We start from the raw sequence: 12,929 nt of genomic DNA, 5'->3' as shown, positions 1-12,929 counted from the left end.
GGTGACATTGGCAACTTCCTGCAGCTTCTAAGAAGCCATTTGGGAGGCTTTCCTAGAAGTGAAATAGCCAGCTGAAGGGCAACATGAGTACCTGGCTGGGATGCTTCAAACTGGGCTGAAAGCATTAGTGAGTACAGTCATTGTGCACAGGCTAGTTTTATGCTAGCCATTCAATTGTGAAAGGGACAGTACAGCCAGTAAGAGACACTGACAGATAAGTTCCAGACCCAGATGGCTAATTCTGTAGAATTTGGGTTCCTGAACACTTTCTACTGTTCCCAGTCTAGGGAAATAAAGCTAATGTTTCACAATGACAATAATAAGGTCCTGGATATATCTGGGATGTTTGCATACTTTGCTGATAGAATCATGTTGGAAACAGAAGAGTTCAAACTGTAAGTTTTCTGCTCCAGCTTCTGTTCATGTTTACCATATTCAATATCTACTTCTGCCCTGGTCCTGAGATCTCTTTGTGCTTTAATGTCTATATGATACTTTCAACCTGCAAAAAACGTGGGCTGGAAACATAGCTGAGCTTTCTTTTGTGGCTTGATGGGGGGGTGAAGTGACATGTTTTTATTGCAGTTGTGCTTAACATGCACAGTAATTCTTTGCTTTCCTGATTCAAGGTCCATGATTGCTTTCTCAGCTTTCTGGTGGGTGGAAGTTTATAGCTGAGTCAGGCTGGAAGCATTTCCAGGCTAAAACTATTTATGTGGCTATGTATATGTACTTTAAAGAGAGGAAAGGACTCGTGTATCTCTGCCTTTTCTATATTTAGCTGATACTCCCCCTCCTGCTTACCTGCCTCCGGAAGATCAGATGACACACGATACCTCCCAGCCAATGGATACCAACATGATGGCACCCGCAATTCCCCCTGACATACACAGAGGAGGTAAAAATGCTTCCTTCTCGTCTTGTGCTTCACTTCTTAAGAGTAAAGAACTTTCAGAACTTACTTTTAATAACTGAGTTTTAATTTTGGATATATGTTGTTTATGGAAATTTTTAGCTGTAGAAAATAAAAAAAAACAGCCATGTGATTTTTTTTTCTGTTGTTGTAAGGGATGAAATAGTAAATCTGGAGATAAAAATTTAGAAATGTAAATATTTATTTAGGACAAGAAGCTATCACATGACTCTTTAAAAATGTAAAATGTATGGGGTTTATTACTTTCTTACTCCCAACTAACTCAACAACCAAAGTCATTTTATGTTTTGTATCTGGAACTTCCACTAATCACCAAACAGAAAGAATTCCTATGATGCTGCACGTTTCTGTGTGTGATGCTGAAATTACACATGTGCAAGGAAGGGAATCTCTTTCTCTCTTACGATTACATTGATTTATTGGAACAATGCAGTTAATGCTATATAAAGCCTATTGAATTGTGGATGATGGTAGATATGGTCAAATATAGCTCTCCAAGCAAAGACTTGATCAGAGGATGGATGCTAATACTGTCAGTTATGTGAACACCCAGAGACATTTTACATGGGCAACTGCAATATCTGTATTTTTTCCTCTGAGACAGTACATCTCATAAAATTGTCTTCTTACTATGTTTTTGTCCTGAATTCTAAACTTCAGTCCTTAAAGAGTATGCTCTGCTTTTAATAATTTACCCTTCTCCTGGTCATAAGGGCATTTGAGGGTTTTTTCGTATTTTGTGTAGTTCCACCCTCTCTCCCCATTTTTGTTCCATCTTTGAGTCATGCAATGATGGCACTTGGTTCAGAATTCAGAGCTGTCTGCCTGAGGTGTGGCATCGCTACAGGCTTTAAAATCTGCATTAAAAAAACCCCCTATTGCTTTACGTACTATGACACAGACATCTTTTTACACATTGCTTTTTAAAGCCTTTGCAGCCAGCCATGACTGCTGAGTAAAGGATTTAGTGCATTCATCACATTGTGAGAAATAGCCCCTTTAGAGAACACATAAGCTTACACAGTTGTGGCCCATGCCAAGAAAGAGCAGCAAGCTGGATGCTGTGCCAGAATGATTATCAAGATCACAAGCATATGAACAATTTAACTGTTGTTTGATTTTTTTTTTTTTTGGTATTTGTTTTGTTGCTAGGCTTAATGTCTGGTTTCAGGAAGTATATTTGCCCTCTTAGAACAATTTGGATAGCTTTTGTGCTAATCTATTTACTCTCTGCGTGGAATGAGTTTTGCATGTGATAAACCCCATGTGCATTTCCACTTTTCGCTGATCCAGTACACTCTGTGTGTATGTATAGTCCTTGCTGGCCCAAAGTATATTTATCAATGTTTATGCCTAACTGCAGACCTTTGCATGTTTGTCCCTCTCACAAAATACACGAGTACTGTAGAATTCCTCTATTACTTGAGAGTTGATAAAGAGAAAAGGGTTTACATTTTTCTTCTTGCTTTTTAACATTCAACTGTTTCAAAATAAAAATTGTGTCTATTAGTATTTTTGCCTCCTAGTAGTCTAGTACAATGGATTTGCATCTCTGTCCCTTCATTTAAAAAAAAAAAAAAGATACCTTACTTCTGTGTGCCTTCATGTGTTTATTATTCATATATGTATGCTGTAATTGCACTACTTTAAACAAAAATCTGCTGCAGGTTGTAAAAGAAAAGTTTTTACTGTGAACTTACTGCAGCAGTTTTGTTGCAAACTTTTAGAAGCATGTTCTTCATGGTGATTTGTTAGTCTTGAGAGATTTGATTTAACAAGCTGCATCCTGTCAATGAAGTTGGGTAATTTCCATTGTTGGCCCATGCTGGGAATAGAGAGGCTAAACGCACCTGCTCTGCATGACTTAAAGCAAATGTAAGGAAGTTAGTATGAAATCTGTGTGAGAGAGATATGATTCATTCTGTAAGAATGGCCAGCTGGCAAGATTTCTTCCTGACTTTGAGAACTGGGGCAAAGCTGCAGCTTTGATAATTGCTGGTATCTTCATGGGAATTAAAAGTGTAGTAACCTCTTACTAATAATTAATGACTGATTTTTATTACTTTTTATTGTGGGTTTTTTTACAGTGATGTGAAAGGATAGAAAATGCTAGGGTATCAGGAAAGATCAGCTCCTTTTTACAAGTGTTTTAAGCAAGTTATTGGTCAGCAGTAGACACTATGCTCAGAAGTTTTGCACGGTGATGCAGGATGTGTTATCCTGCTTTTGATTATTTGCCACCTTCTGTATCTGCTATGTACTGCTGGTTGGGGGGGACGGGGGACTTTTTGGTTTTTGTTTTGCACGTCAGAAAACTCATAGTGGTATGATCTGTGAACAGAGGAAAATAGGAACACTGTCTTAGCTAGCTGATTTCAGTAAAGACTTGGGGCTGGGAGAAGGAAACCTCTGGCCAGAGAAACAAGTTTTCCTGTAATACCAGTCTGATTTTAATTTTAGCACTTTGACCTGTAGTTGGAGCTTTAATCTGCAAAGTTGGTATCTTAGCAGCAAGTCCAACTGTGTTAGGCTTAGCAGTGAAATAGTCTCCTTCATTTAAAAGAAACCACATAAAGCAACCACATCCCTTCGCTAGCTTCCTTTTATTTGGAGGCAGTTTAATAATTTGTAGCTGATTTTGGCACGGAAAGAATGCGTACGGGGTGGAGATATCTGAAGAAGCCTATGCTGTTGTTAGATACCCACTGGGAAACTTTTTGGTAAAGACCTTTGGTATCATCTGGAGAAATTGTGCCCTGTGCACAGTCACAAGTGTTACCTCAAGACTTCCATGTATTTCTAGAGCTTGATGGGTAGAAGTCGTGAACGAGGAATTTCCTGTCAGCATTCTGCACAATGCCCAGCTTCAGTTAGGAGCTGTGAGGAGGAGCTTCTTGTTACCAGAGTCTAGAAAAGCACGTTCTGAGAAATCCTTGCTATTACTCAACAAGTAATTATTTTGGTGATGAACAGTTGCAGATTTTGCATTTGGTAGCACTTGATGAATAAAAGGTTCTCATTAAATAATATCTTTCTCCATTTCATCTGCTCTTCAGTCCAGCGTAATTGTTAGGGTCCTGTGAATTATGCCCTTGTTCAGCCTCTGATCTCAAGCATCATCTATTCATATGGAAGATGTGCTTCACACATGTTCTGCAGGCAAATGTCAATCTCTCTTATTTTTTGAATTCTCCCACCCTTCCCCCAAGAAGCCCAGGAGAAAGATTTGTGCACTCCCTGAATGCTGAAGAGTTGATCTGTTGACTGTATATTTGAGCTACCTTGCTATACTTCTTGGTACCCAAAGTTACAAATGGTCTCTCGTGCAATTGTGTGATGCTGTTTCTCCCTGTCACTATACAACTTTGCAGTAAGCACAGAGGTGTAATTGTTGTAATTTGGTAGCTGAGTAAAATGAACTGAAGTAGCAGTTCATTTACTAAATTGGAAAGAAAGCTGAGTTGTATAATTGCAGCATTTCTCTGCTGTCCGGGCCCGCACCATAGTGAGTTATAGAAAATGCGGCAGGGATATTGGGGCACTGCTTAGTATGTGCCCAGGAGCTTTCTGCACTTTTCTGTTGATATCTAGTGCCAACCTTTGTCTCTTGTGAGTCTTGTGCAGGTAAAGTTGAGGTGAAATTATTCTATTGTATGTCTGTGGCTTTGAAAAGTTCAAAAATAACTGAAGATGGAAGAGCCTTCATTTAGCTGCAATTGCTTATCTGGCTCATCTTTCAGTGATCTTCAGCCAAAATCTGCAGGTTTATGAATCTTTACATCTTGAGCCTGTATTCCAGCGCCGTTAGATTGTAACGTTTCCATTGTTGATTTACAGATGTTCAGGCAGTTGCTTACGAAGAGCCGAAGCATTGGTGCTCCATTGTCTACTATGAGCTGAATAATCGCGTTGGGGAGGCGTTCCACGCTTCTTCCACCAGCGTCCTGGTGGATGGCTTCACTGATCCTTCAAACAACAAGAACAGATTTTGCCTGGGGCTGCTCTCGAACGTTAACCGCAACTCCACCATTGAGAACACTAGGCGGCATATTGGCAAAGGTGAGTTATTTTGCATCTTTGCAACCGTTTTTTGGGTTTTTTTGGGGAAGGAGGCAGCATTTCCCCTAGACATGACAACCTGAGTCACTTGCCTCAAGAGCAGGCTGGTCGTCCCAAGTACATGGGATAAGTGCTTGTGTTGGTAAATGTATCATTTTCTGGCTGGGTCTTATAAGTAAAGTATTGTTCTTACCTGGTGTGTGATTACAGGAAGCTTTTACCCTTGAGTTTTACCCAAAAATTGATTTAAATCAATTTTTAATTGCCCGAAGGCTATCATAATCTTAATTAGAATGAGAGCTTAAGACAGTTTGTCTAATGAAATGTCTTGATTTATCTTGATTATTGGTGTATATGGAAATCCAAATTATAGTTCTTGGCACCAAATGTTTAGCTAGCCATAGTTCCAACATAAATTAGCTATCCTAACATGTATTTAGAGAGACAATCTGCTAAAACAGTTTTTCCAAATGCATTTTTCACAGGCTGGTGATTCTTTCAGTGCAAATTTTGTGCTTCTCTTCTATGGCTGTGACAGTGTCCTGCAAAAGAGAAAAGCTTCTGTTTTATGTCTGACTTAATACAGTCCTCTCTTCTGAGAACTTGCCTATAAAGCAAATGACAGGCAAAACTGATGTTGCCCCCTGCAATGGGGCAGACAAATTTTTTAGGTGTTTGCATTATTAGTAAACTCTAAATTTTCTGAGACAGTTGAGGGTTCAGCATGCCGAAGCAGTGGGGTGTATGTTGTAAGTGCCAATTAATGAAGTATCTTCCTCCTCCTTAGAGGAGGAAAGAATTGAAACTGAAGAGAACTGTCAGGTCCTCAAGTCTGAGCCCTCGGTCTGAAGAGCTTTACTCTACATGAGGACTTGTGCAGCTCTCAGCAGTACACCACACCTGTGCTGTGCCACTCAAGTCCTAATACTTCTTCCTTCTTTTCCTCCCCATCCATCTTGCCAAGTATCAGGATATTTATTTAACACCTCATTCATTTTCCTGTTAAAAGTTAACCCAGCTCAAGCAGAGTTCTGCTGAAGCACTTAACTGTGTACGTACCACAGCAGAGTGTGGAAGAGACAAGGATGCTGTTGAATTAGTAAATGTGTACAACTAATGATGATGTAGAACTGTTAGTCTTTGAGGAAGGAGGAGTAAATCCCAAACTTGAAGACATAGCCATAAATGTTTTTGCAGATCAGGTGGGAGTATATATGTACCCACACAGGTACATGTATAGTCAGTGGCAAAATCTTACGTGACAGAGCACAGTCAAGGCTTTCTGACTGGACTTCAGGTTAGTTTTTAAATTCTGTGTGTCCACTTCTCTGACTCGTGACATTGTGGGAGTTGAAAGGTTTAAACAGCAAATAATCCATTTTTAAACACAAAAGGCACATTTTCTTGCTTTCTCAAAGCCTTTGGAATTGAGTCCTACTGACAGCAAATCTCCACAAAGGTTCCCTGTATGTTGTTTTTCTGGGGCTTGCTGCCATCAGTGGCAGGTGAGGGAGCAGGCAGTAGAAGGGGAAAGGACTATAGAATTGGTGTGTACCCTCCTTTGACAGATATATCTGAGGAATATAAGGGCCATTGTCTTTTTCCAGTTTTCTGGAATTAAAGCAAGCTGAAAAAACTCATGCTACCCAAAATAGCATTCAGGATGTTTCCAGATAATCCAGCTTGGGGCTGCTTTAGTATCTACAAATTATGCAGTAGGTTTCTGCTCTCTCCTCTTGCATTCCAATTATTGTTTTACATAAATATAATGAGGAAAAAAGTTCAAGTGGTCAAGCCATCCAATGTACTGCATCAAAACTACTGCAGTGCTTGCTAGTTTATTGTTGTTGAATATACAACATGTTAAAATGCAGGAATTACCGATTTCCCTTATATATACATACATACACACCCTCCTTTCAAGTAGCCTACTGATGAAACAGAAAAGTAAAAATCAAGTTTGAAGAAAGACAGATGATGGTCTGATATGCAATTAATGTTTTTCTCTTTAAGGAGAAATGTATCTCTGTAGAGACAGCATGAAAAATAGATACACAGTGTGAATTTGTCTAACCTCCTTATGTCAACCTTCTCCTCCCAGGTGTTCATCTCTATTATGTTGGTGGGGAAGTGTATGCTGAATGTCTTAGCGACAGCAGTATTTTTGTGCAAAGTCGGAACTGCAACTACCATCATGGGTTCCATCCCACCACGGTCTGCAAAATCCCCAGTGGCTGCAGTTTGAAGATTTTCAATAATCAAGAGTTTGCTCAGCTTTTGGCTCAGTCAGTGAACCATGGCTTTGAGACAGTGTATGAGCTTACTAAGATGTGCACTCTCCGTATGAGTTTTGTAAAGGTATGTGAAAATTTGCTCAAGATTATTTTATAAGCAAAATAAATTCTTTTTTCTTAATGTGGTGATTTTGAATGGTCCAGTGCCTCCCTCCATTGACCTGTTAATAGCTGTTGAATTTTAAGTATGGAATAATGTTTGCTAAGCGTAAGATAGATCTAAATGAAACGAAGTTGTCTTTGTGGACAAAAATCCATCTGACGCACGTACTTTGAAAGCTTGAGGTGACTTGCAGAAGGTGTTTCTTCACATAAGTCTGTAGTCACTTGTGAAGCATTTCTGTCATGTCTGTTAACTATTCTAATTTCATTGAATTGCCTCTTGTAAATTTTTAGTGTTTCAGTTGAATTCTTGTATTTAATATGTGTATAGATAGTTTGTGTATAGAATTATTTGCATAATTACTCTGGAATTACAGGGCTTGTCTTTTTAATTTTGTGGGATATGGCAAGATACAGTACAAGTAAGTTTTGAAAAGAACTGTGTCATTAATTACTTGGCCTAAAAGTGGAAGAGCCACCAATTCATTATGTAGCATCAGCTTTTGCACCTTTTTTTGCCCATTGTTATGGTCCATGCCATGTCCTGCTCTGTAAGAGGCCCAGCTGAACTTCATGCTCCTGTTCCTGGCTGGCATTTTTGGAGAGTTGAGCTGGGACTGCAGTGTGTAAGTCATTATAGCGGTTGTGGGAGTGTAGATAGATTAATCCTCTACATCTGTCTTGACCAGCAGCTCCCAAATTAGGAGCTGCAGTAATTATTTAGAATAATATACATACCTTTGTATTCTAGAGGGGCATGCAAGGTCAAGATTTGTGATGTGGCTGTGAGTGTCAACATAGGTACTGTTATAAAAGGGCTGGTCACATATATGAAAGTAGTCAAATGAAGATGGTAATATGCTGAAGTGCGCTTCTTGATAGGAGGATAGAAACTTTCAGATGTGTTAGGACAGGGGTTCCTAAAATGGAATAGATTATTTATAGCTCTGCATCCTATGGAGTTGTAAGGCAGTGTTGCCTGAACAGGACCTCCTGCGTATTGGATGTTACACTGCACAGTGTTTAGAGCTGCTGCTACCTGTGTTGGGAGCTGGGTAGTCCTTTCATTAAGGGTTCATATAGAGCAGAGCAAACTGTACCTGCGGCTGTCTTAGTCTTGTCTCCACACCTGCCCCAAAAGTGGTTCACTTACAAAACGATTTTGAATGCTGTTTAAATATCTGCTTATATCTTTGGTCATTACTGTAACTGAATCAGGTATGAGCTGAAACCAAACCTATCTCATCTTAACTTGAGAACTAGACTGCTGGGGAATGACCATGCCCCCTTTCTCCAAAGAGGAATGTTTCTGACTTATTGCTCAGATTATCGTGTCCATCCTGCGAATGATGCTTTGGTTCTTGTCAGACAGATGCCTCACCCCCAATTCCATAATGTCAGTCTCATTTTTTAATTTATTGATCTGCTGGCAGCATTTCCACCCAATTTGTTCTATTTTTGGTCTTGGCAGAGAAGACTTGATTATCCCCCTCTTCAGAGGCTTTGTTGGGACATCATGCAGCTGGCAGTGAGATATGGGGAAATTTTGCACTGCCACAGGTTATGTCTCTAAGAATTTAAAGAATTCCATTCCAAGAGATCAAGACATCTCAAAATGACACTTCCTCCAGAATTTATTTTTTTTTTTTACTTCAGATTTGTTTGTTGAAATGTGATAATAGTTGGTGCATCAAGGGTGTTATGCTACCCTGCTGATAAAGACTGTTGAAAGCTAGAGTATTTTGGTAAGAAAGAAGATGATTGAAGTATGCTTCTCACATATTGGATATTATAAAATAAGGTGATTTTTTTTTTTTTCTTTCCCCACTTACGATTCTGTTTCCAGGGTTGGGGAGCTGAATATCATCGCCAAGATGTAACAAGCACTCCATGCTGGATAGAGATACATCTTCATGGTCCTCTTCAGTGGCTGGATAAAGTACTTACTCAGATGGGCTCTCCTCATAATCCTATTTCTTCAGTGTCTTAAAAGGTCCTAGGCTCCTGCATTTTGGAAACAATTGAGCCTTGCATGTACTTGAAGGACGTATGAGTCAGACACACACTTCCCCCCCACCCCCCGCACCCCCCACCCCCCCCCAAACTGGCAACAGCTGAATAAGAGCCATGCAAATACTTGACTTCTGTGACCAACTGTTGGATTCAGGAAAAAAAAAATAAATAAACGCCTTTGACATACTGTTGGTATCAAGAATTTTAGTTTACATTGTAACATACTATTGCAAAGTTGATTTGCAGGGCTTAGTGCAATGGGGACGATCGAGCCAAAACCACAATCTCTTGGACCGAGTTCCCGAAGGATCTTCCTGTAACTGGCACTCTGAGATTCTCTTTCTTCCTTATGTTCAGCGCTCGCTGTTTTCCCCTGTGTCCTCTGGGGCTAAAAGCCAATGTTGGTGAAGTCTGCTTTTTGCAGGCTCTCTGCAGTATGTTTTAAAACCATTTGTCTAAGTTGACGGTTGCTGTTCTCTTTAAAAGAAAAAAAAAAGTCACAAGGTTTAATCTCAATAACTGTGTAATAATCTTTGAAATTGTGTCCTGACCATACTGCTGTAAGAATGTTAGGTATGTTTTTTGCTAAATGTATGTACGGTGTATTTGAAAGTTTAGAAATTAATTAGATTTAGACCATAAAGGAATTAGGAATATTTGAATGGGGGGAGGTGGGAATTAGGAATATTTGAATGGGGGGGAAGGGAAAATGACAACTGAAATGTAGAATATATTGTAAACATAGCTTGTTAGTTTAAACTGAGGTCTGAGTTTTGCTGTGCATTTCATTTTTATAGTGGCTTCATCTTGTTAATTATGACTGGTTTTGCCTCTTCGTTTTCCCCCAAAACAATTGCGCAGCTGGTTAATTCTTTTACCTGTGAAGAGGACAAAATTATTAGTTCCTGCAGTTTGAAGGCTGCAGCTCTATGTATTTCAAGACAAAATTGTACAGAGTGCTCTTTAACTATTGAGAAGTTTTATACAGTTTATGTAACAGAAGTAGGCTTTTAATTTTGTAAGAGAATCTTGTTTTACCAAACCTAGTAACTGTTAATTGTTTGGAGGACTTAAAAATCCCTGTGTGGGTCTATTTCAAACTTTTAAAAAATATATATTTTTAATTTTTAATTTTTTTTTTTTTTTTACTGCTTCGTTTATTTTCTCTTTGATCTTTTATATTCACGTAAGCTGTAGTACTTTAAGTACCTTTATTCCAAAACTAGTGGGTCCTCTTTACTGGAAGTTTTGAATAAAACCTGTTATTACTGCTTACATTTGAATAAAACCTGGTCTTGTCCACTTCTTAGTAGACTCTTAACAAACCAGATAAAGATATGGTCTTGGAGGAGGAGCAACTAGAAATGAAGATACGCTGAGCTTAGACATTTATGATTAGTACAGGTTAGTAACCCTACTAAACTCAGTATATGAGATAAATGAGTACTCTGGAGAGAGATTTCGTAACCAGGCAAGATTAGAATGGATGCAGGAACAGTGAAGTATCCTAGCCACTTAGTTAAATTTCTGTGAGATTTCAACATACGATATATGTATGAGAAGAGATTTTGCTGAGGTTGCACCGTCAGCGGGCTCTTGCTGCTCCTTTGCCATGGTTGTGGTGAAGAGCCTCCATGCTCCTTTCCCCACACCTCTGCCTTTGCTCTGGGGAGAGGTGAGGGAAGGACTGTCCGTTTGCAGCTGTGAAGTGTCTGTCAGGTGCTGGGATGATGGAGTTTGAAAGGCTGGGGGTTGACTGGAGATCCAGCGCCTGTGCCTGGCTATAACGGACCATGCAGCACTAACAGGAGCATGAGGGAAAGGTGAGCAACAGAGGTGAATGTGTGTTCAGCCAGATGTATGCATGTGTATGTCACTGTAATGAGTAATAGCCCTTTTTGGAGAATGAGTCAGTCCCATCTTTCTCTCTCTCTTTTATTTTCTTTTTTTTTAAGTTAATTCCATTGCGTGGTTCAGTATACGTTTTTAAAACTAACCCTTCTTCCCCTGCTAAGGGGAAAAAAAAATCCATAATGTTCAAGTTCCCTATCTAGGAGAACTTGGTTAGTGACTTTTTTGTATTTGTAAGTTCCAAGAACAGATAATTTTTTTTTAATTCAGTTTAACATATATTTTTCATAAAGAAGCAGTCACAGCACAAATGTAAGTCTTAAAAATAAGTAAAATTTAAAGATGACCCAAAAGAGAAAGAATGCTGTTTGCTGTTCAGTCACTGTCTCTGTTTTTTCCATCTTCAGCCCCTGCTACATTAACTCCCAGCTGTCCCCAACCAGTTTCCTTCCTTTTGTTGGAATGCAGCACTGAGGTGGTGACTTTTTTTTTTATCAGTGCTGTAACCATCCATCATGCAAGTCTTAAGAGTGTTTCTATTTGGATGTTTTCATATTTGGATGATCCTGTGTGAGTTTTGGTAAACTTTGAAGTAGTTTTGGAATAAGAAAAGACAGTTTTATGTTGTGACTGCTTTTGAATGTTAGTGTCTTGTATGTTTTGGGCTGTAATGCCTCTCTGTTTTTCCTAAACAGGGATTAAAATCAGAAAATACTAGCTTGGCAGTGTCTCAGAAACTTTCAGTGGTAATACTTCTGCAGGGTCCCAGATTTTTTAAGTTCCTTCTGTTGTGAATTTTTCTATGCTGTTGATACCGTTGAAGTGCAGTGTACATAACATTTTCTTTATTTGTTATCCAGCTTTTTGTTTGTGGTGAGGAGACATTAGGTGTAAGGAAAAAGTGTGCCTTCATATGATGGCACAGAGTATTCCAGCTGCACTTTATTAAATAAGCTGAGCAGATTGGAGTAGCACCTGAGACTAATAGCCATAAAAATAGGAGGTAGGACAAACATTATCTTGGAGGAGGCAACTGCTAGCCTGAGGCTCTTGTGAAGATTTTTGGAGCATCTTGGAGAAGTCTTCTTACTGATTTGCCCTGCTTCGGATAGTTGGAGTCAGAAAGCTGGAAAAGGCACAGAAAAAGACAGAAGGAAAAGAGTTTCTTGCTGACCTCTCCCAAAACAGAGAATGATGAGAGCTAGAAACTCTGAGAGAACCTACAGTGTCAACTCTGTAACCAGGTGAGTCTCTGCTGCCTGTTTGGTTTTCTTTCCCCATAGTTTCCTGGGTCTAGTCTTCTGAACAACAGAGTTAAATAGAGAAGACGCTACTTCAAGGTAAAAAGTCAAGACGACTCGTGTTAGGAGAAACTGAAAAGGTGCAGATAACTGTTTTAGAAAAAGAATTAAGGAAGAGCAGTGAACAGCAGATGTGGAGACAAATACTTCCATGGAGCTGAATGTGTTTTGAAATCTGTGCTTTGGCTTTTAAGTGCAGGAAAGAAAATAATTCTCCCCAGGTGGAGATGACTTTTTAACCATTTAAGAGTCTCTGGTGAACCTTTAAAAGACTTGATGAAAGCTAAGAGGTAGTCATGGTTACTTGTGTGGTTTTAGGAAGGTATGGAGAGAAATAATTCATGTTTTAATGAAAATGATTTTCAGAATGATTTT

The 12,929-nt window shown here is 39.2% G+C and overlaps 1 protein-coding gene across 4 annotated transcripts in view; it reads left to right on the top strand.

Annotated features, from left to right (window-relative positions):
• The window catches only part of SMAD1 (SMAD family member 1), a 49,973-nt gene extending 39,342 nt beyond the window's left edge, over nucleotides 1-10,631 (top strand). For all 4 annotated transcript variants that reach the window (XM_072862509.1, XM_072862507.1, XM_072862510.1 and 1 more), the window contains 4 exons: nucleotides 782-898; nucleotides 4,772-4,993; nucleotides 7,095-7,351; nucleotides 9,236-10,631. In XM_072862509.1, the coding sequence (XP_072718610.1) occupies nucleotides 782-898; nucleotides 4,772-4,993; nucleotides 7,095-7,351; nucleotides 9,236-9,379 (740 nt within the window). In that variant the 3' untranslated portion in view covers nucleotides 9,380-10,631. The remainder of the gene's footprint in view (nucleotides 1-781; nucleotides 899-4,771; nucleotides 4,994-7,094; nucleotides 7,352-9,235) is intronic.
• Nucleotides 10,632-12,929: the final 2,298 nt, after the last annotated feature.

Source organism: Ciconia boyciana, chromosome 5, assembly GCF_034638445.1.
Source record: "Ciconia boyciana chromosome 5, ASM3463844v1, whole genome shotgun sequence".
In the NCBI taxonomy this organism is placed as follows: Eukaryota; Metazoa; Chordata; class Aves; order Ciconiiformes; family Ciconiidae; genus Ciconia; species Ciconia boyciana.
This window is presented reverse-complemented; position numbering and strand designations above follow the sequence as displayed.